The 22,372-nt window shown below is 46.8% G+C and overlaps 1 protein-coding gene across 5 annotated transcripts in view; it reads right to left on the reverse strand.

The window, feature by feature from the left end:
- Positions 1-22,372, reverse strand: part of SCUBE3 (signal peptide, CUB domain and EGF like domain containing 3) — a 192,694-nt gene that overhangs the window by 16,985 nt on the left and 153,337 nt on the right. For all 5 annotated transcript variants that reach the window (XM_053249552.1, XM_053249551.1, XM_053249549.1 and 2 more), the window contains 8 exons: positions 17,018-17,140; positions 16,057-16,173; positions 15,024-15,116; positions 14,823-14,939; positions 12,693-12,854; positions 6,657-6,860; positions 6,194-6,355; positions 4,251-4,418 (listed from right to left, as the gene is read on the reverse strand). In XM_053249552.1, coding sequence (XP_053105527.1) covers positions 4,251-4,418; positions 6,194-6,355; positions 6,657-6,860; positions 12,693-12,854; positions 14,823-14,939; positions 15,024-15,116; positions 16,057-16,173; positions 17,018-17,140 — 1,146 coding nt within the window. The remainder of the gene's footprint in view (positions 1-4,250; positions 4,419-6,193; positions 6,356-6,656; positions 6,861-12,692; positions 12,855-14,822; positions 14,940-15,023; positions 15,117-16,056; positions 16,174-17,017; positions 17,141-22,372) is intronic.

Raw genomic sequence — 22,372 nt, forward strand, 5'->3', positions numbered from 1 at the left:
AAATTGAATAAATAAATTAATAATAATAATGATGATGATAAGTCTATCTCTATCAGACTAGCTTCTCTGGTCTGTATATATATGTGTATGAAGAGATCTTGATAGGGATTCATTGAGAGAACTCATACAACCACCAAGAATCCAATTTGTGTTTGGACTTGCTGTGTATGAGTTCTCTCAGTGAATCCCTATGAAGATCTCCCATACACATATATACACAAACCACAGAAGCTACTTTGATAGAGATAGACTTGTTAAAGGACAGTAACTGAAAACATTCCTGGGGGGAAACCATGAACCCCACCGGCTTGGTGCTGCCTGGAGGAAGTTGTGGTACAACCCACCATGCCTCCAGACCCACTTTGGGGTGCCCTGTCACCCCCCAAAGGGGGGAATGGGGCTACTTCAAATCCCCATTATTCCCTATGGGAGAAATGCAAAAAATGGAAAAAAATCTTTAAAAATTCATTAAAAATCATAGGAGTGTCAGATTGCTTTGGGGTTCGGCGGGTGGTTGGCACCCCTGGGTGCCTACCACTCACCCTGGTTTTGTGCCCCTAGGTGCTCTACATAGGGAGTAATGGGCCAGTTCAAGTCCCCATTATACCCTATGTAGAACCTTTTAGAACCAGTTCGAACTGGGTTCGAATTTGAACCGAACCTGGGTGGGGTGGTCGAGCAAAACCAAAACCAAACCTACCCACCCTAGTTCTAAGCTGGTTCAAATTTGAATCAAACAGGCCAAGCCGGTTTTCTGCACATCCCTACTTCTGGATTCTTCCCAGGGTATCATTTGCCTTTTGTCCAAAAGCCACCTCCCCATTGAAGGGTAGCTCTTTAGTGCGGGTCTGAGCCTCTTGGGAAAGTGATGTGGAACGGAGCCATGCATGTTGCCTAAGGGAGACTGCGATGGCCATAGATCAGGATTCCTCATCTGCGCAATGGTGTGCTGAGTGGAGCTGTTGCTTTGCCATGTGGAAGCCCTCATGTAAAAGGGTTAATGCTACCTCCCTTTGGTTCTGTTGGAGCTGATTAAGAAAGGGGGCTAGTTTCTCCAATATAGTGTTGGTATCTAGCCCAGTATGCCCAATGATTAGCAGTCCTCAACAGGAGGCTTGCAGTGGAGTAGATGCATCCGCCTACTGCATCCACTTTCCCCCTTCCTTGTCTGTTGGTGTTGATAGGAGATGGTGACATGATTAGATTGCACAGATTCCACGACCACTGAGTAAGGTACAGGATGTCTGGTGAGACACTGAGTATCCTTTTGTTGTACCTTGTACATGTTTTCTAGCTTCTTTAAAGTTTGGGGGAAAGAAGCTGGTTTTTCCATGCTGCTTTGACAATCTGTGTTAGTGTGGGCACCAAGGGTAGAGCCACTGTGCTTTTGTGTTTCAGACTGAATTAAGCCAAAACTCGGGTCATTTGGGAAAATTGGGAAGACTGTCTTTGGATCTCAAGCCTGAGCTATGAAGCCATGCAAAGGAGCTGTTCCATGTAAAACTTGAACTCCTCCGATAGAGCTTCCTCTGACTGGTCCTCAGTAGCCTCCTCCTCCACAGTATCGTCCTCCACAGCATTGCCTCCCAGGGAGCTAGGAGTTTCCACAGGTCCATCCAGAACCCTGATTCTGACACCTCCACCTGTAAATGTGTTGTCTCACTAACAGGTGGTGCTTTGGGCTGCTCAGTGGCCTGACCTGATAACGGGGGAGTGGCAGGAACAGCTGCGGGAGTGGGAGAGGAGTCGTCACGTGGAGACGGATGTGTCACCCTGGTTTTTGGTGACTGTGGTGAGGAGAGAACCCACACGAGGAGCTTTTTGGCGATCTCGAACGTGTGTGGGATCTTGACCTGCAGCAGCACTTGTGGCAACCCGGCCCATCCCAATAGGCATAAGGGTGATAGTCATATACTGGGAAGTGAAGTTTGGGTGCAAAGAATCCATAGTTTGGTCCATGTTGAGATCTATAGTAATCCTTAACAGTAATGTTAGTAGTAATCCTCTTGGTCATAGTCCCAAGAGTCCTGCAAGGAGTGGGGGCTTTGGCGATCTGGCAAATGGTGTTTTTTATAGTCTCTATATCGCTGCCTGTTGCACTTATTTGTAGATCGGGGCTCCCCAAAGGATCTATAGTGCTCCCTGTGATCAGCAAAATGAGGGTGTAATGGCAAGCTCTAAGGAGATTCACTTAGGTAGTCCAGCAATTCAGGAGAGTAGGGAGCAGAAAAGTTTTCCTGCTCCTCAGAAATGGCCTCAGAGTCAGCTGGCGAAACATAAGGCGGATCTGTATCACTGGGGTCCAAGTAAACTGAATGAGCAGGAGATGGCAAGGTGGGGCTTGGATCTGGTGAGCAGGTTTCAGAAATTTGGGGTCTATCCTGAGGCTCTGGTGCTGAGAGTAGATGCTTCTTCTTTGGTTGTTGTTCACCTGAGAAAGGGCCACCTTTATCGACCTGAAGGACTGCTTCTTTTTCAACACCTTTCAAACCATGGCAACGGGCTGCACTGATGGTGCCAAAATTGCCTGTGGAGTCACTTTCCGTTTAGGGCATTTAAGTGCTTGGCCCAAGAGTGCTGCAGAGGCTTTCTCTGAATCGGATCCTGTAATCGGATCCAACAGAGTAGGGACCAAAGGCAGTAGAGCTGGCATTGCTGGAGGTGGTAACAAGGCTGGGCTAGTGGCAGCCTTGGATGGATCAAGAGCAGCTTCACTGGCGGGACCGGTGGCAGCTTGGAAGGTGGTGCTGTGCTCTTCGTAGACAGACTAGGGGATAAATGGTGCTGGTTTGGGCACTGCTATGCCCATAGTACCAAGGCTATGCCCGATGCCGACAAGGGCAGCATACATGGTTGATGGGCGGGGATACAGAGCCCAGATCAGACTGCATAGTGCCCAAACCAGCCCTCCTCGCCAAAGTTCTGGAGGTGATTATATATTATTATTTTTATTTATTTATCTATTATTTTACATATTTTTATCCCGCCCAAAACTTATGTCTCTGGGCGATTTACAACAAGATAAAAACAACATTAAAACATAAAAAATAAAAACAAGAAATTTAAAAACACAACAATTAAAAAAAATTAAAACAATATTCTAAAACAACATTAAAACAATCAAAACAGGGTTAATTACAGGGTTAATGCCTGCAATCGAGATGCTCGTTTGGAGGGCTCGTTCCCAGAGTAGCACACCAAGCCAGGAAGACCTGCTATGTCTTGCTTGCTTCGTGAAGCTGAGATAAATGGTGCACAAGTCCGCTCTATGGGCTTCTCAGAGGCACTTAGGATGCCTGTCGGAAGTGGGAATCTTAGCAAGGCAGTCTACACAACACTCGAAAGCAACCTTAACAGCCACGGCCATAAGGCATCCCTGGCCAGGAGGGCTGAGGTGAAGCGGGGCGGGGGTTGGGGAGACCCAAGGAGAAATAAAAGTGCAAAAGTAAAAGGGGGAGCTATTTCTCACTCAATTTTCCATATTTGGTAAAGTTCTGAAACGTTCTGAACCATGACTCTGCACGGGCACATAACCCATGTGATGCTCAGAGACCACGAAGAACCATCAGTAATATCTTTGAATCAAGAATTGCTTACCTCCCCCACAACCACGCTCAGGACATGTCCAATAATATATATTTTTAAATCTGTCCAGGGAAAATTACGCCTCCAACAATTATCATTGGAGCCTGAATACATGATATTTTCCCTCGACAGAGTAAAATACTAATTTAATAACCATGGAGGAAGGCAACCAGGAGATTAATTCCATAAATGTACTGAAATGTCATTAAATATGATCAATCATTTCTGCTTCCAACTTCTAACAAACACACTGAACATGGGGTTGATTATTTCTGTACACTGATGCAGAAAATAACTCTTTTCATCTGACAAGGGATCAAACAAGGAGTCCCTTTTAATACAGATGTCCTATTTATTAAATGATCATTAACCATAATAATAAATGTTAGAATGCATTCATTCCATCATTCCATCACTGTTTGAAGAGCAGTAATAATGGAAGAAGTTATACTGCTTAGATATTGATGTTCAATCAACTGAAGACATCTTTGAATTCATTTGGCTTCATAAACTGCTTTGGCAATCTTTTGTTAAAAACAACAATAATAAAAATATACGAACCATGACAATAGGCCTCCTTAGGGGAGAGGAGCCCTGCCCTTCCCTTAGACAGGTTGCTCAGGGACCATCTTTGATTCCAGACTAAGCTGCTGCCCCAGACTTACCTTTGGTATCACAGTCCTGGAAGGAAAAAGCTCCCTCATGCTTGGTGGTCAGTCCTCCACCACAGTGGAAGCATAAAGCTCGCCCGGCCTCAGGCTGGTAGGTGCCGCGCGGACAAGGCTGGCAGGGTTTGAAGCCATCCACAGAGTACTGGCCAGGGGGACACTGACCTGTGGGTCATTCAGGAGAAAGAGATGCTCATTGGTGCAGATGAAATACAGTCTCTCTGCACACTACTCCTAATGCACCAGCCGCATGCAACATGCACTATAACATAAGCAGCCATGGGAGAGCACCATGGGAGCCATTCAACATCCTAGAAATTGTCTAGGGCAATATTTGTGCTTCTGCACTGAAATGTGATAATGCCACAATACAAAGGAGAAAGGCTACATTTGGAGCCATTTATCCAAATTCTGGATATGAAACAGATTTGGATAAAATGGGCCATGAATCTGAACTACCCAGGGGCTCCAGTTTTGCAAACCCCAGTCTTTTCTTTTAACTTTCTGCTGTGTTCTGGAAAACTTTTGTAATTTAAAGTGAACTACTAGAAGTTGCAATATGAAGTACGAATACGGAAGGGATCCTGAAAGTCAGTCTTGTCTCTCCTTGTCCATCCTGTCCTGGGTTTGAATGCAGTTAATGTCAACAATTGTTTCTCTGTAGTATTCAGAGAATACTAATATTAGGACAAATACTCCAGTTTGGAACACATGTACAAACAGAGATTCTTGTGAACTGGAGATTTTTCTGTGATTCAAAGTGGTGTTCACTCAAAGGACAAGGAAAAAATGCTGAAGGGAAGCCAAAATGTCTTGTCCATGATCTGGCAGTTATGTTGGAACCCTTTTTCAGAAGGAACAAGCTGCAAGAAATCGAAACTTGTAGCAGCTATTGTTGCAACTTATCTCAGAATCAGAATCACAGAATTTTGGAGTTGGAAGGGGCATTATAAGTCTTACAGTTCAACCCTCTGCTCATTGTAGGAATCAGCTACAGCAGGGGTAGGCAACCTTGGCTCTCCAGCTGCTGTTGAACTACAACTCCTAGCATCCCCCAGCCATGTATTGTGGCTGGGGATGATGGGAGATGTAGTCAACAACTGCTGGAGAGCTAAGGTTGCCTACCCCTGTGCTACAGCACCCCTGAGATCCTGACAGATGACTGTCCAATCTCTGCTGGAAAGCTTCTAGCAAAGGAGAGCCTGCTACTGCATAAAGCAAATTGTTCCACTGTTGCACAGTTCTTACAATTAGGAAATCCCTCCTAATGTTTAGTCTGAATCTGTTTCCTTGCAATTTCAATGCAAGTCCTAGGATTCTAGCCCTGCCCTCAGGAGAAACAGAGAACAACTCTGCTCTTTCTTCTATGTGGCAGCCCTTCACTTGAACACTATATTATGTCCCCTAAAGTCTCCTGTTCTCTAGGTACCTGTATCCAGCTCCTTTAACCATTCCCCATAAGACATGGCTTTCAGACCTCTCCCCATCTCTGATGCCTTTCTCTGAACCTGTTCCAGTTATCGGTGTTCATCTTAAAATACAGTGCCCAAAGCTGGCTATGGTATTTTGCAGCATACAAGGGCAACTGCTTACAGTATATCATTGCTATGTACAAGGGCAGTTGCTTACATCATATAAAACAACCATCCTAAGCCTTCCGCAAATGTTAAATGGGAAAAGCATCTGGGAGTAGGTCAAACATTAGTTCACAAACTAGTTGCTAGACATAATTTATTTCTGGTGCGGAAGGGAATTGGCAGAAGGCACTTTTGTATTCCTTCTGGGAGTGTCGCTTATTCCCTTTACAGTCATCACTAATGGGTGCCCATTCCTAGTGCTACTACTCTGGGACAGGTATTCAAGCATTCTAAGAAATTGTACCTTAGTTACAGGTTTAGGATACCTTGCAACTAAAGGTACCTTGCAACTCAACCCTGTACCTGCACAGGCGCTTATATTTGTTGCTCCAGCTGGCCCATATGCATCACTTCCAGGGCAAAGGTCACAGGAGAGCTGGCCTTCCTTCTCCTGGTAGGTCCCTGGAGGGCAAGGGACGCACTGCTCCATCTGGCCGTGGTAATACGTTCCTTGCAGGCAGCTAACTAAGAGAGAGGCAGATGTGCTAGTAACATAGGTAGAAAGGCAATGGCTTAGATAACCCTTGCAGGACAGAGACTCTGGATCCTCATTTGCTCAAGCTACAATAATACAGGTCACGCCCCCTAAAGAGTGAGCACAGTCACTGTATCTATTGTCTGGAAGCGCAAGCAGCTGCCATGGATGCTAGAGCTGGCAGCAAGGGCATCAGAGTAGTAGTTAGCACTAAAGGCTTGCAGTTAATGGGCAAGTATTACTTTTATTCCTCCCTTTCTCATTCCCAACTGACTCAGGTTGTTTCCTTACCACACTTAGATCCCAGTCTCTGTTGTCCTGGCCCACAGCTCTCCTGCCTCTCGGTGGCCATGCTCAATTTCCGCGCTAACTCATACTCCATTCCTGAAAAGCGGATCAGGAATCTTTCCTGGTTTATGGATTTCTTCAGGGCTTTGATTGCCGACTTCAATTTTTTCTCCACCTTCTGTCGCACACAGTTCAGATTGCAACTGGCTGGAGATGATGGAGGGAGATTGTGCTGTTATCTAATACTAGGATAAGGAAAATCATTTCCAATGATAATTGTATGTCCCTTCCTACTGCCAGCCACTGTTCATTCAACATCAGTTATTCCAGGCTCATGCCAGCGAAGCATTTGATATAATTGTTCTATACTTCTAATCAATCTCAGGCTGATTAACAACTTATAATGCAATGTATGCTGCATGTCCACTATGTGTCTCTTGCTGAATATTGATAATGTTCAAATGAGTAGCTCCCTGGTGAGAGGACAGCTTCAGCTGGTGAGTGTGGGCCCCCTGCCCCATGTGTGACCTCGCGTGCCTGCTGCCATTGCCCTTACCTCAACTCTGCTGCTGCCGCCACCCCATCTCTGGGCTTTCCCCCCTCTCAGCACCCTACCCACCTGTCTCATCAGCCCAGACTCCACCCCTCTTCTCCCTCACCACTGGCCTCAGACTTTGGGGTGTGCCGCTGCTGACGACAGTATGCACTGCATGAAGACTGCGGCAGTGCAGGTTGGCCTCTCCTCCTCGCTTCTGTGCAAACACCTGCCCTGTCCCACTTTCTCTCTTTCCTGTACTGGTTTGGCGATAAAGTGGACACTTTAGGGAAGTGTCCACAGAAGAGAGTGGTGTTGGTGAAGCGGGGAAAGAGCTGGTATTGGTGCAGCAACGTAGTGGTGATGAGTAGAGACCGGCCTGCACTGTTGGGAGTGAACTCCATGCTGCTTTGTGCTAGACAAAGTGCTGGCAGCAGCACACACCAGAAGCTGAAGCTGGTGCCAGTGCCAAGGTGGGAGAAGGGAGGCATCTGAGCTGGTAAGGCAGGGGGTGGGCTGGTGTCAGTGTCAGCTCTTGCCTTGTGCACAGGGTCAGCAAGAGGGGGCAGAGTGCTGGCAGCAGCACACACCAGAAGCTGAAGCTGGTGCCAGTGCCAAGGTGGGAGAAGGGAGGCATCTGAGCTGGTAAGGCAGGGGGTGGGCTGGTGTCAGTGTCAGCTCTTGCCTTGTGCACAGGGTCAGCAAGAGGGGGCAGAGTGGCTCGTTGCCATCCGCCTCAAGCAACCAATGGCAATCAGCCAGCGCTAAAGGAGACACACATTTCTACATACACGGGGGGCATAAAGCCAAGGTACCGGGACTGGCTGCAGCTCACCAGCACCAGGCTACAACATGCTCCCCCTTTACATGTTACAGATGTTAATTGGGAAACACATAATGGACAACTGACAAAATCATTTACTGCGAAGCGTGAATCCTCTCAGTGTAAGCCAGCAGCAACAGCCAACCGTGTCTGTTAAGCTGGGGAGCAGGCAGTAGTACAGGCTTGCCTTCATGCCACAGCCAGGTCCATGTGCATTCCTGCTCCTGGGTGGGAGAGCCACAGAGCCCGATCTGTGCCTGTGCCACCCATAGGGTAGGGAAGTGGTGGCCAACCTAAAGACCTCCAGCTGTTGTTGGACTGCAACTTCCATCATTCCTGGCCACTCTGTATTTTGTCAGTTTCATTTCCAGATCCAGGTGATTAATACACCTTATGCACTGGTAGGCACCATTAGGAAGGGATGCCTACCAGTATACTAACAACAGTCCATTGTAACTGTTTACAGTTCATCCTAAAATAATAGCACATTCCTAAAACCAGATAGGCATTTTTCAAAGAGTTCAAAAAGCATTTCTTGATTAGATAAAAGCTGCAATTTAAGAAGTATATGAAATGAGCATTTACAATTGATATATTCAGATAAGCAGTCTGAAGTATAATGCAAATTGTACCACTTTCCATAACTTTTTTTTGCCTACTTGTTTTTCCGTTCGGTGCTGGAAGTCAACATAAAAGGGGTTTTCAAAGCATTTTGGGGGCTATATGGGGCTAATTATTTAAGTGATAAGCCACAATTACCCCTAGAAGCAGTTATTTGGAACTTTTGAGTTCCTGGATTTAGTGGGGGGGATGCAGGATTTATTTTTAAGGGAAATCATTACTTTGGTTTGGTTTTGTTCACTAATATTTTAGTGGGGGCCACCAGGGTGCATGCCTTCCCCACTGGAGCTCCCTGGCTTGCCTCGCTACCCTTCCACATCCCATGGGGCACACACCCTGCCCATTATATCTTTATTTTTTATACTGACTGGCAATTATTCTCCAAGGTTTCAGGGAGGAATCTTGCCCAGCCCTACCTGCAGATGCCAGGAATTGAACCTGGGACCTTCTACATGCAGAGCAGATGCTCCGCCACAGAGCTATGACCCTATGCCCTACTTTGAGCCGTTTTCTCCCAGGCCAGTTCCAATGCTGAAAGTGAGCACTAGGAGAAACTGCCTAAAACAATGGTTTGCAACAAGATAAGGGCAGGGGAGAAAGAGCAAGTTTTAAATCCCCTTCCCGACATTCCTTTTATATAAAGAATAAGACGCCACCCACACACTTCATAGATGAGTGACACATTAATAAAATACATACAGTATGGCTGCCCCATTGTGTTGTGTTTGGCCCTCAGAGAAGAGCGTGAAAGGATGAAGCTAGTAGTAGGGGTGTGCACGGAACCGCAGAGCTGCTGTCTGGCACTGTGGGGTGAGTTTCTTTAAGGGCGGGGAGGGTTTACTTACCCCTCCCGCCGCTTCCCCCCCTCCAGGGCTCATATATATTGTAATAATTGGGGTGGCAGGATACCTCCCTGCCGCCCCTTGTCCCTCTGAATGCCTCCTCCAGGACAGGGTGGGCGCGCGCGGGGCTCTGCAAAGGAAAGATCCTGAGGACTCACGTTTTAAAAGTTAACTACCGATGGCAATGGTAAACCCCAACGAGAAGCCGGCACAGCACCGAGCCGGCCTCCGGCGCCTCTCCGCTCGGCGGCTCCCCCATCCTGAGCCGCCGCCAGCAGCCACTGCGAGGAGCTCCGCCAGGAAGGATGCACCGACGCGCCCAGCCCACCCTCACTTTTGGCTCCCAGGCGACTTCCTCCCACATACAGCGTGGCTGCCTGCTTCTCCTCCTCCCATCGGGCCATGCTGTATGTGGGGGGAAGTCGCCTGGCAGCCGGAAGTGAGGGTGGGCTGGGCGAAACCCCCTCCACCCGAACCGAACCGGCCAGGTCCGGACCGGTCCGGACAATCTGGAGGCCTTTACAATGGCCTCCGGACCGGTCCGGACCCATCCCTAGCTAGTAGGCCTGACTTTCTTAAGTTCTGCAGAAAGATTGCATAGAAAAAGGAATGCTAATGTTGCAAATGTGGTATTTTGTTGGAATATTCATAAATCAGTGGCAATGGAGCCAATGGCAGCCTGCGCAGACTCCGCTGGTGGCCCCTGACTTGCCTCCCCTCCCCCACACCTTCTGTCATGGGCCTGTGCTTGGCCTAGTGGGCACCCCAGCAGTGGGAGGGGGGTGCACGCTGAACGCCCTGCTCCTCAGCACCGCTGGATATCAGTTTGAGTGGTGGCAACAATCTGCAGGAGCAGTGCGTCCTACTGCAAGGGTGAAGGGGAGGCAAGGGCCGCGCAAGGAAGAACACTGGTCTAAGATCTTCTCTCTCTCTCTCTCTCTCTCTCTCTCCCTCTCTCTCTCTCTCTCCAAGGCATACCTGTCACTAATCCCATGTGTGGCAGCTCTCACAAGAGTATGCAAGCAGCTGCCTGGATGGGGATGGGGGAGAAAATGGTGGCGGCGGATGGACGGCTGGTGGGGGTGGGGAGAGAATGGACCGGAACTGAAAGGAGCGGGCAAAATGAAGATGGGGAGGAGAGACAGGGAGAACTAGAGGCGCAGGTGCTCTGTGCCAGATCAGCTAATATCTAATTATTAGCCTACTTTCCAGTAGGCTTATGAGATCACCCAGCATTCTGTGTGTGTGTGTGTGTGTGTCCATGTGTCCCCCCCCCACATCAACTTCCCAATGCCTAGACCAATATGAACCAAATCAGAAACAGTTGTAAGGACACATAGGGAAACCGCAACAGCGTAGTTTGTGATGATGTCACCCACCCCGATCCAAGATGGCAGACGCGTGAACTTCTGAGGCGCATGTTGGCTAACTTGTGAACTGCCTAACCAATTTGAACCAAATTTGCTACAGATGTAGGGACACATAGGGATGCCCCCAAAGGGTGTAGTGTGTGATGATGTCATTCACTCCAATTCAAGATGGTGGCCGCGTTAACATCTGAGGTGCAAGTGGGCTAATTTGTGGACTCTCTAACCCATTTGAACCAAATTGGGTACAGCTGCAGTGAGTGACACACACAGATACCTCAGTGGCATAGCTTGTGATGATGTCATCCATGATGATTCAAGATTGTGGACATATAAACTTTTGAGGTGCAAGTGGGCTAACCAATTAACCAATCTGAACCAAATTTGCTGCAGCTGTAGGGACACCTCAACAGCGAAGACTGTGATGATGTCATCCACCTCAATTCAACGTGGTGGGCACGTAAACTTCTGAGGCACAAGTGCACTAACTTGTTGACAGTCTAACTGATTTGAACTAGCTACAGCTGAATGGACACATAGGAATGCCCCAATGGTGTAGTTTGTGATGATGTCACCCACCCCAATCCAAGATGGTGGATGCATAAACTTTTGAGGCACAGGTGCACTAACTTGAGGACTGTCTAACTGATTTGAATTAAATTTGGATCAGCTGTAGTGAATGACACACAGAGACACCTCAGTGGTGCAGTATGTAATGATTACATCCACCCCAATCCAAGATGGCAGACACATGAACATTTGAGGTGCAAGAGATCTAACTTGTGGATCTTGATCTGCACCAAATTTAGCCCAGATGTAGTCAGTGAAAGCAAAGTAGGCTGATTGGTTCTTACTAGGACAACTTGTTTTAAATGGAGTACACATTAGTTCAGACAGCCCTCCACTGCCACTGGGAGAAAACAGCTAAAAGTAGTGCAATGGGGATGAGGACGTAGCTCAGTGATAGAGCATCTGCTTTGCATGCAGGACGTTTGAGTTCCTGGTATCTGTAGGTAGGGCTGGGAAAGACGCCTACCTGAAATCTTGGCGAGTTATTGCCAGTCAATGTAGATAATATTGAGCTAGAATGACCAATGATTTGACTCAGTATAAGCAGCTTCCTATGTTCCTAGATAAGGAATGGAGTATACTGGAGGTATGGCAGGGTCATTCCCGTCCATGGCACTCTCCCTTTCACGTAGTACTCACCCCACCAAGGCACTCTTACCCCTGAACTTCTGGGCCGAAGTCCAAGGCTTCCATACCCCCTGGGCCACCCTCCCCTCAATCCTCTTTGGTCTGTCCCAGGTGGTGTGGTTGCTACACCACCGGCCCACACTGGGCCAGGCAGCTGAGCGTGACTGTGACCTGCACCAGGCGGCCAAGCATGACCTCTGCTTTAGAGAGAGGGGTATGTGGGGAAAGAAATATGTGGGATGGGAATATGTGACATTACGTGTTGAAATGTTTTTGATAATGCATATTTGCATAAATATACCTGTTTTATATTCTTACATTCCTGTGAGTTCAGTTGCTGTTTGTGCCCTCAAGAACTCATGTGTTAAAAATATGTGTGTCATGGTGTGTGTGTGTAGGGGGATGAGATTTAACTTGTGGGGGTGGCGGTTGTCGGCCAAAGGCCTTTAGGTCCAGCCTCCAAAATTACCTAGGTGCTCCTCTGCCACCGCTGCTTATATGTGAACAGGACAGACACACTGATGACCACCCCATGACTTGTCTCTTCTCGTTTGGCTGTGAGACAGGCACTCTTGGAAAAACATCCCCTTCCTACCCGGTGTTTTGGCCCACTCCCCTCTGGGAAAGCCAAGCTTTCTCAGTCACCTCCTTTACCTGTGATCTCTTCTGGCTTGATTTCAGCTTCAAACTCCAGCGTGATGCGAGTCACCTCCTTGTTGGGAGAGTTGCGAGCCCGGCGTCCTTTGCCCTTCTTCGAGGAGTCACACTTTAGGTTCACAAAAGTCACCTGGCAATCTGAGCAAGGGGCTGCCCCACCTAGCAGAGATGACACAGTGTTAATATCCACTAAGCAATGCATCTTTGAAGTCTTTTTCCTCTCAAACAACCCAGCAGGCCTCTCCTCTTTTATCCAGTGTCTAAGAGTTCATAACCAGACACTCATGCCCCATCCTCAGCAGCTGAGGCCCTTCCTTGAATGTGGCTGCACAATGACAAATCCCCACACAACACACTACGGAGTTCTTGCAGTTGCTTTTTCCTCCCCATTGCATTATGTGCTGTGTAAGACGCACCTACTTAGGGTTCATTTTCTTCTCATGCTTCTGCCACTCTTTGTCAGCTCCCCATAAGACACAAAAATGAAAACACCTCAGTCAGCCCCAACACCCACATCCCCAGGCAAAAGCAGCTTAGACTTCCAGAGTCTTGAGCAGTCTCTGGAAGATAAGCCTGCTTCTACTTTCCCCCACTATTTTTATTTATTTGAAAAATGCAATCAGTACAATCATATTACCAAATGTGCAGCCTTAATAAAGGATCAGCCCCTGGTGGCGCAGTGGTAAAACTGCCGCCCTGTAACCAGAAGGTTAGAAGTTCGATCCTGACCAGGGGCTCAAGGTTGACTCAGCCTTCCATCCTTCCAAGGTTGGTAAAATGAGTACCCAGAATGTTGGGGGCAATATGCTAAATCATTGTAAACCGCTTAGAGAGCTCCGGCTATAGAGCGGTATATAAATGTAAGTGCTATTGCTATCATAGTAATTAAAAAATAGAAATAAAAAGACAGAATTACAATAAACAAATAAGAAAAGCATTACAGATAACTTTAAAAACCAATTCATTACAAAATTTACAATATAATTAAATTACACTATCAACTTATACATAAAATTAAATTCCTTTTCTAAATTATTTCAAATTGTGTGTGCCTAAAAGCACAAATGGTTGCAAATGTACTTGATTTTTATCATTCCAATGCAAGATGAATGGACTTCATTTATAAAAGAAATTATCATCTGGTTGTTGACCCTCTCTCAATCTAATACAGTTGATCAGTTTTATCAACTATGCCCTAAATGGTTTGGGCCCTTGATACCTGAAAGACCGCTTGATTCCAAGAGTTTCTGTCTGCCCAACAAAGTTGTCAGAGGGGCTTTTGCTCCATGTGTGGATGTTGAGAGAGGCTAAATTGCTGTGCATGTGGGACAGTGCCTTCTCTGTTGTTGGCTCCCCAGCTCTGGAATACTCTCCTAGTGAATGTCCACTCTTTGACATCTGTGGCTTCTTTTAAAAAACAACTAAAGATATTTTTATTTGTTCAGGCTTTTACCCCTTAGAGGCTGTCAGGTTTCTTAGCTTTCTTGCTTCTGTTTATCTCTCTGTGTGTGTGTGTGAGAGAGAGTGATTTTTTGGTGTTTTGTGGTTTTACTGTCTAACTGATCTTAAGGTTTTAAATGTTATTTTTATGAAATATTATTGTATTTTAACTTTTATAAACTGCCTTGGGATGTTTTGTGAAAGGTGGTATAAAAATTGAATGAATGAATGAATGAATGGTACAGACTATGCGTCACAACTTACACAACCAGTCATTCCATATTGGGAGGTTAGGATGTTTCCAACATTTAGTAATTACTAACTTGGTGGTGGTGAGCAAATGTATAATTAATTTCCAATCCTCTGCCTAGCTTAATGATCAGATAATAGATACAAGCATAATCAAGGGATCAATGGGCAAGCAATAACCAGTCATTTTTTGATTGCAAATGTGCTTCTGCATCCAAAACCCTTTTATTCTTGAACATTCTGTGCCTGCTTCCTTTTTTTAGGTGCACTTATATAGTGTGGTAGCAATGTGGAAAGCGCAATTCACCAGCCATTAAGCCACTACAGGAAGAATGTTTACAGGGTCTGTGTGCTACATCCAGAGAGCCATGCTGTTTCCAGTACTCAAGACAAAGTTGGAAATCGCTCAAATGTGAGGAGGAGGAGGAAGTATCTCACCTAGGGCACCATTCCTGCCCGTCTCATCCTGCTTGCCTTTCATGCGTGGGTGCAGGTGGCATTTAGCATCCTTGATTTTGAAGGAAGCCTTTTGTTTGATTGGAGCAGCGACAGTCTCTAAAAGAAAAGGCAGGTGCTAAGTATCAGAGGAGCCAGCTGGGTTTAGGGAGAAGCTCTGAGGTCTCAAGAGACTACACTTACCAACACAGGGATGGCTGTTATTGCTGGGCCTCTGTGGTGGTCCCTGTCGCAAGACCGGGGTCCCACAACTCACTGTGTAACTGTTGTCAGATTCTGCAAAGAAAAAAGAGTCTGTAAAAGTCCGTGGAAGTCTGTGGCCAGATAGTTCTAACTAAATACCTGCATGGGCCTGTATTTGCAAGCCCAGCCCAACCCAAACCCCAAATGTATTTTGACAGATTAGCCCAAGCCTGATCTTGCTCACTGATCATATGGATGAAAGTAGCCCAGTCTTGGCCGGGACTCATCAACGTGTTATTTTCATTACTTGCATTCAGAAAGATTAAACACCACTTCAAATCATTCCAATGCAAAAAGAACACTTAAAAGGAGCATAGCAGGTGCCAGAGAATAGAGAGCCTAAGCAAAGTCTTGGGGCTCATAGCCATGTGGGGAGGGACACTCATGAGTCAGCTCACACATTCCTGTTAGAGAGAGAGTAAGCCAGAGCTATATGCATAATGAACAGTTATCCGGTCCCTCCAGCAACCATCCCTGCACAACCATGGCTGAATCTGGGCAGAAGCAACACTGGGTTCCTGGAGCAATATCTTTTAATTCAGGGCTGCACAACTTTGGCCCTCCAGCTGTTGTTGGTCTACAACTCCCATCATCCCCAGCCACAGTGGCCATCAGTCAGGTGTGATGGGAGTTGTAGTCTGACAACAGCTGAAGGGCCAAAGTTGTGCAGCCCTGCCTTAATTAGTACTTAGGGGCTGAGGGGAAGCAATACTACAGTGAAATACTCCTGCACCTTCTTTCTTGCATAGGTTGACTGAAGAGGCTTCAGGATGGGGAGGATGGCTAAAAAGGTTTCAAATGAAGTAGCAAACTGAGAGCAGAGGAGCCAGGAGCATGTGTGTACAGAAATAGCTGGAGGGAATAGAATACAAGGGATTGTAATGGTTTGACACCCAGGAGCCTCCAAATCTTGGTACCTCCTTACATCTGAATCTATAAGATTTCAGGGGGTATGGCAAAGATGTGCACCTACCTGGCAGAAATCGAGCCTTGGAGGCACAGGTAAGGGAGCAGCTGTCCTTCTTGCCATTTTTATTGCAAGTGAGTGTGGCCCGTGGAGATATCGCGCCAGCCAAACATATCACCAGCTCTGAAGGGCAAGCATCAATTGACAGAAATATGCAGGTAAGGAAGCAACTCACAGAAGACCAGATAGACTCGGCTATTAGGCTGGTTACAGTGTAGAGTCACCCTGTTTCTCCACCAGAAGCTAAGAAACATCAATGCCTTCCTGTTGCCTCCACTTGCTTCTGCATAGGTTATGGCAAGCACTATGTATGTGGTGTTCTGGATCCTTAATTTCATTGCTGAACAAAACTAAGGCACAAAGTCTAGAAATTATCCATAGTCACCACTGGGCCACAAATGACAGAACCTTCTAAGAACAAAGAACAGCCCAGTTTTCAAGCACAGATTCTTAATAAAGTCACCTTTCATTAAACAAATTTTTTTAAAGGTTGTAACTAACAAGAACTTGGAAATATGCAAAATCTTTCTGCTAAAGTCTTAATACAGACTTCAATGAGGTTGTGGAGGTTGCCTGCTCCGTCTTCTTCCCCACTATAAGAAAACCCTTTGGAACAAAATCAAGACAAGATACAGAGCTCTGCATTGCTGAGTCAAATGGGATCTATCTGAGAACAGTGCCTGGAAGCTTTGTTTCCCTCACTGATGACCTTGAAGCTTTGAACGACGTAGAACTTTACATTATAAAAGCAATGTTATGTAACCCAAATAAATGCTTGTACAACTCAATACAGCTCTAAGAAGCAGTTGGCACTATGCTTAGAGGCTATGGACTTGATTAATATTTTAAAAAATCCATCTACTCAAATCAGAATCTTCAGTAATTCTGGCCCCAATTAAAACTTTGCCTGCTGAAAAACAGTCTGTCTCTAGGGGGCAGCACGACTTCAACCCTTTTCCACACTCACCTATACAATCTTTTTTATTCCAGTGAAGTTTACAGCCAGCGGGGCAAGTACACTCATAGCTGCCTGGGGTATTTATACAGCCAAACTTACAGCCTCCTCGGTTGATGCTACATTCGTCAACATCTGTGACAAAAAGACATAATTAATGGACTACATTACACAAAACAGAATTAGAGTAATCAAGATCCCTAGGCAGGGCCAGAGTAAGGGGTCAGTCAACTTGGGCAGTGGCTGGGGGCCCAGGGCCAAAGGACCCATGACAGCCCCTTTGAAGCTCTGATGAAAAAAAGACAGCTGCTGCCAGCACAGTCGCTAAGAAGCATTCCAAGCTGTTACCACTACTGGCAATACAAGCTATGCCTCCCCCAAACTCTTGTGAAGGCTTACTTTAGTGGTGGCAGCAGCTTAGAATGTTCTCTGGCGGCTGGGCTGGTGACTTCTAGCTGCCTTTATCTATAATGCAATCTTCCAGCCTCCAGTGATGCATCATAGGAAAAAGAGGAGGCAGCCAGTGGCGGGGCCAGTCTGCCAGCGGCCCATGTCCAGCTGCGGTGGCAGCCCCGCTCACCCCGCCCCCCATGTCTGACGTCAGACACGGGGGCTAGTCACCCCCCCACGTCAGACTTCAGGTGCGGGGGGCATGGTTTGGCTCCCGAACGGAGCTGCGCGGCTCCGATCGGGAGTTAGGGCCAGGCCAGCGCTGCATTCGCAAAGCAGCCAGGAGTGGCTCTTCCCTGCCTTAAAGGCAGGGGAGAGCCGCTTCTGGCCATGCTTCAAATGCAGCATTGGCTGTCCAACTCCCGAATGGAGCCATGTGGCTCCGTTTGGGAGTTAGAGCCAGGCCGGTGCTACGTTCGCAATGTAGCCAGGAGTGGCTCAGGGAAGAGCTGCTCCTGGCCACGCCGTGAACGCAGCACCGGCCATTTAACGCCCGAACGGGGCTGTGCGGCCCCACTCAGGAGCTAAACCAGCCCCCCCCGCATCTGCCGTCAGACATGGGGGGGCGTGTCTGGGGCCGCGCTCACGGCCCTGATTGGTGGCAGCCTGGGTTCTTTGAACCCATTCACCCAATGGTGGCTCCACCTCTAGTGTCAGCTGTCAGAATGGCTGCCAAGTAATACTCTGAAGTGCCACCATCACTAAATTCAGCCCCACAGGGGTTTGTGGTGTATTTGGCAGTATTCCTGGCAGTTACCACCTTCTTTTATGGATAATGCATTTTTCCCCATCCACCATTACGCCTAGTTATACAATAGCAGGGGCACTGCTTTATCAGTAAACAAGTTGTTCCGGTAAGAAGTAATCTGCCTACTTTTTTTTCACTATAATCTTAATCGATAATTACCATCCTCACAAGTGATCGCACTTCAGTCTTAAATGTTCATACATCCACCATCTTGAATTGGGGTGAATGACATCATCACAAACTATGCTATTGAAGTGTCCCTATGTGTCCCTACAGCTGTTCAAATTTGGTTCAAATTGGTTAGGTGGTTCACATGTTAGCCCACTTGCACCTCAAATGTTCATGTGTCAGCCATCTTGAATTGGGGTGGATGAGACCATCACAAACTATGCTACTGAAGTGTCCCTACAGCTGTAACAAATCTGGTTCAAATCAGTTAGGAGGTTCACAAGTTCACCCACTTGTGCCTCAAATGTTTACACATTCGCCATCTTGAATTGGGGTGGATTACATTAACACAAACTCTGTCATTGAGTTGTCCCTATGTATCCCTACAACTGTACCCTATTTGGTTCATACTGATCCAGTTATTGTGGAGTTGATGGGGGGACCACACCCTGACATGAACACACAGACAGACGCATGCATGTACGGAATGCTGGGTGATCTCATAAGCTTACTTTCCTTAAGATGGCTAAAAACAGAGAAGCAAGCTCTCCTACTTCTAATTAGTTTACCTTGTTATCTAAGTAAAGCAGCTGGCACTGCAATTAATTAATTAAGTAAAGTGCCATGTACATCAATGTACATGGCACTTTACAAGCATAAGCAAAAAAGATAGAGCCCTGCACCAAATAGCTTATAAATTTGCTGGCGAGAAGAACAGAGAAGCAAGGATAGCAAGGGATGGATGTGGGCAAATACAGCTGCAGATATTGATCTTAATGTTGTATCAGTACAACTAAGAATCAGGAATGATGACCCGATGGATGCTTGCAGCAGAGGAGCTACTCATGCAGTAGCACCTACTTGCATGGGTAAGTGAGCATGCTATGGTCCATGATGGCCTGGAGTTTGCCAGGTAGACTCCCCCATTCAGTGTGCTTTCAGTTTGCTGTAGTGATCTGATGACATACAGGACTTGGCGAGGCATCATGTTAATATGTTGCACAGAACATGTGCTCTACAAGGCCTATATATCTTGACACACCATAATCATGTACAGGATTGTGTTTAAAGTTGCTATCCTCCACCCTCACCATTCTCTCTCTCCTTTCCTTCCTATCTTCCACCTGATGGCCAAGATCCATGTAGTACTACAAAAAACTTGCAGTACATCCCTCAGCTGTACACAAGCCCAGATTCCTGTGGCCTTCACAATGTAAATTACAAACATATCAACAAATCAGTTACTGGTTTAAGTGCCAGCTTTACCTCTCACCTCCATGTTTCAGTTGAGTTTTACATCTTTTAAATTTTTTTAAGCACCACATATGCAATGATACACCCATACATTCATTCTTTGCCTTAATAATAACTAATAATACTTTTTAAAAGAACAAAACTGCTCTGTGGATTGAAAGGGGAAATGTTGGGGCAGCTGGTTTCTGTTGCTTACTTGAAGAACAGTGTGTTTTCAGAGCTTGGTCTTTTTGAAAGAGGTATATCTAAGTAAGTATTTTATTACTTGTATTGTGTCTTGTATCTATTGTATTGTTGTGAGCCGCCCTGAGCAGTAGTGAACTGGAGGGACGGGGTACAAATATTTTGATTATTATTGTTTTTTACACAGTCAGACAGGTGTTATTGACTGGTTTGTTTTATCCAGACATTGAGTCCTTCCCAAGGACCTGGGATGCCAGAATTTTATTGTCAGTGTTGTTGCTGTTGTTATTACAGATATTGTCACAGAATATAGGCTGTTCCCAGTAAAGTTGCTTTTTGTAATTGGCTGATGGTGATTTCTGTGGCCCCTATGGTGTTGAGGTGCTCTTCAAGGTCTTTTGGAACTGCACCCAGGGCACCAATGCCCACTGGGATTATTTGGGTCTTTTTCTGCCACAGCCTTTCAATTTCAATTTGCAGATCTTTGTATTTGGTGATTTTTTCCATTTCTTTTTCTTCTATTTTGCTATCCCCTGGTATTGCTATGTCGATTATTTTGACTTGTTTTTCTTTCTTCTCGACTACAGTTATATCTGGTGTATTGTGTGGCAGATGTTTGTCTGTTTGCAGTCGGAAGTCCCATAATATTTTTACATCTTCATTTTCTTCAACTTTTTCAATTTGATGGTCCCACCAATTCTTGGATACAGGTAGCTTGTATTTTTTGCAGATGTTCCAGTGTATCATCCCTGCTACTTTGTCATGCCTTTGTTTGTAGTCAGTCTGTGCCAGTGTTTCTCAACCGCCGGTCCGCGGACCGGTGCCGGTCCGTGGAGAGTCGACTGGCGGTCCGTAGATAGGTAGAACAGTCCCAGGCAATCCAGGCATCCGTGGCCGCCTCCTCTCTACCCGCACCCCCTCCCGGGGGTTATTAGGTCCCCTTGGCTCTATCGGCTGCCGGGCAAGGGGAGAGAGTGCTTTTCGCTCACTCCCTGGAAAAAGCCATGTGCGAGGTTCTGAGCTGGCGCTGAGGGTATTTTTACCCAGCATGGGTCAACAGCACTTGGGACAGTCTTTCTGGAGGGAGGGCCTTGAGGAGAATGGAGTGCCGGTGTCCCGATCAGCCACGTGGGCAGGCTGATCGCGGGCTCTCAGAAACAGCGCTCCTTGGCCGCAGTCACTCTTCACTCCTGAAGGAGTGCATTGAGGAAGGTGGTTGCAGTCGCTTCTGAGGGAGCGCTTTGAGGAAGGGACGTGGGACAGGCCAGTCGCGGTCACAGAAACCAGCACTCCTCAGCAGCAGGGCGATCAGCCACATGGCCGAGCAGGAATCGACCAGGGCCAAAGAGCATTCATAGTCCCTGCTCTGCTGCCGTCGCCGCCCCTGCGCTGGAGGGAGTCGCGGCACAAGTCGCACCCCGTCCCCCTGCGCTGCTGCTTCTGGCTGGGTTTGGCACTGGGGGTGAGCCGCTGACGCTGTGGCCGTTCGGCAGGCAAGGCCCCCCGTGGTGGCCGTGAATATCTTGCTTGCCTTTCCACAATTCCTGCGATTTTGGCGGGAACGGCCAGCAGTAATCGGCATGCTCCCTCGGGGCCAGTAGGCCATCCCACTGGGGGGGAAAGACAGGCCGGGCAGAGGAAGAGCGAAAGGGAGGCGGCAGAGGTAAGGAGGAGTATTGGGCTGGAAGCTGGTGTAAAGCGCGGGAAAGAGTAAGAGAAAGAAAATGGGGCTTTCAAAAAAAAAATGTAATATTGAAGCAGAAAGCAGTAAAGGGGGGTAGAAAAATTGGTAAGGGAGAACACAGAGTTGAGGGATTGCCGTTTATTGGAGTTATCAGCTTATCCCTCTGTCAATCCCCGTTTGTAATGTATTCAGCCTTTCCTCAAACCTGCAAACACCTGTGCCATGTTAGAGGCGGTTTCATGGTGCTGGAAAGGGTAACATGCGTGTTAAGAGTGATCTTAGCAGATCTGCATGTTCAGAGAGACTTAAAACATAGAGCTGGATTTGCTAACCCATGTGAACCGGCAGAAGCCTTAGCACTGCACCCTTTGATTCCTGCTTCAGAATCCCTCAGGTAGACTCTTTGTGTTGAAGGCCTCTTAATATACTGACTCAAAGCTCCATATTTCTGAGTTCCAGTTTCTTAGCTTTTATTTCCTTTGCTGTAGTATTGCTGCTGACACTTTTAGGGTAGTGTTTTACCTTTACTATCTAAAACTGCCAGAATAAAACATGTACATTCAAAACATAACTCTTCTCTCTCCTGTATTCAATAATGTCTCTGCTTAGGAAAAGATTATCAGTGTATTGTTGAGTTTTTCTACTGTGGCTTTTGGATAGCAGCTGTTGCTCCATCTCTGTGCGTACACAGAAGTTGCCTTCAATTGTAAGAGTAATTGTAAGAGTGAGCGAATGGTAAGGAGGGGGCAGCTGAGAGTGGGTGGCTGACACTGAGCAATAAAGTGAAGTATAAGGTTGCAACATATTTTTAAAAGATGGTAATGTTAAATCTGGACTTGACAAATCTCAGGTGCCAGGGAGCCATGATGCCTCATCCTTT

Source organism: Hemicordylus capensis, chromosome 4 (assembly GCF_027244095.1).
Source record: "Hemicordylus capensis ecotype Gifberg chromosome 4, rHemCap1.1.pri, whole genome shotgun sequence".
Classification (NCBI taxonomy): Eukaryota; Metazoa; Chordata; class Lepidosauria; order Squamata; family Cordylidae; genus Hemicordylus; species Hemicordylus capensis.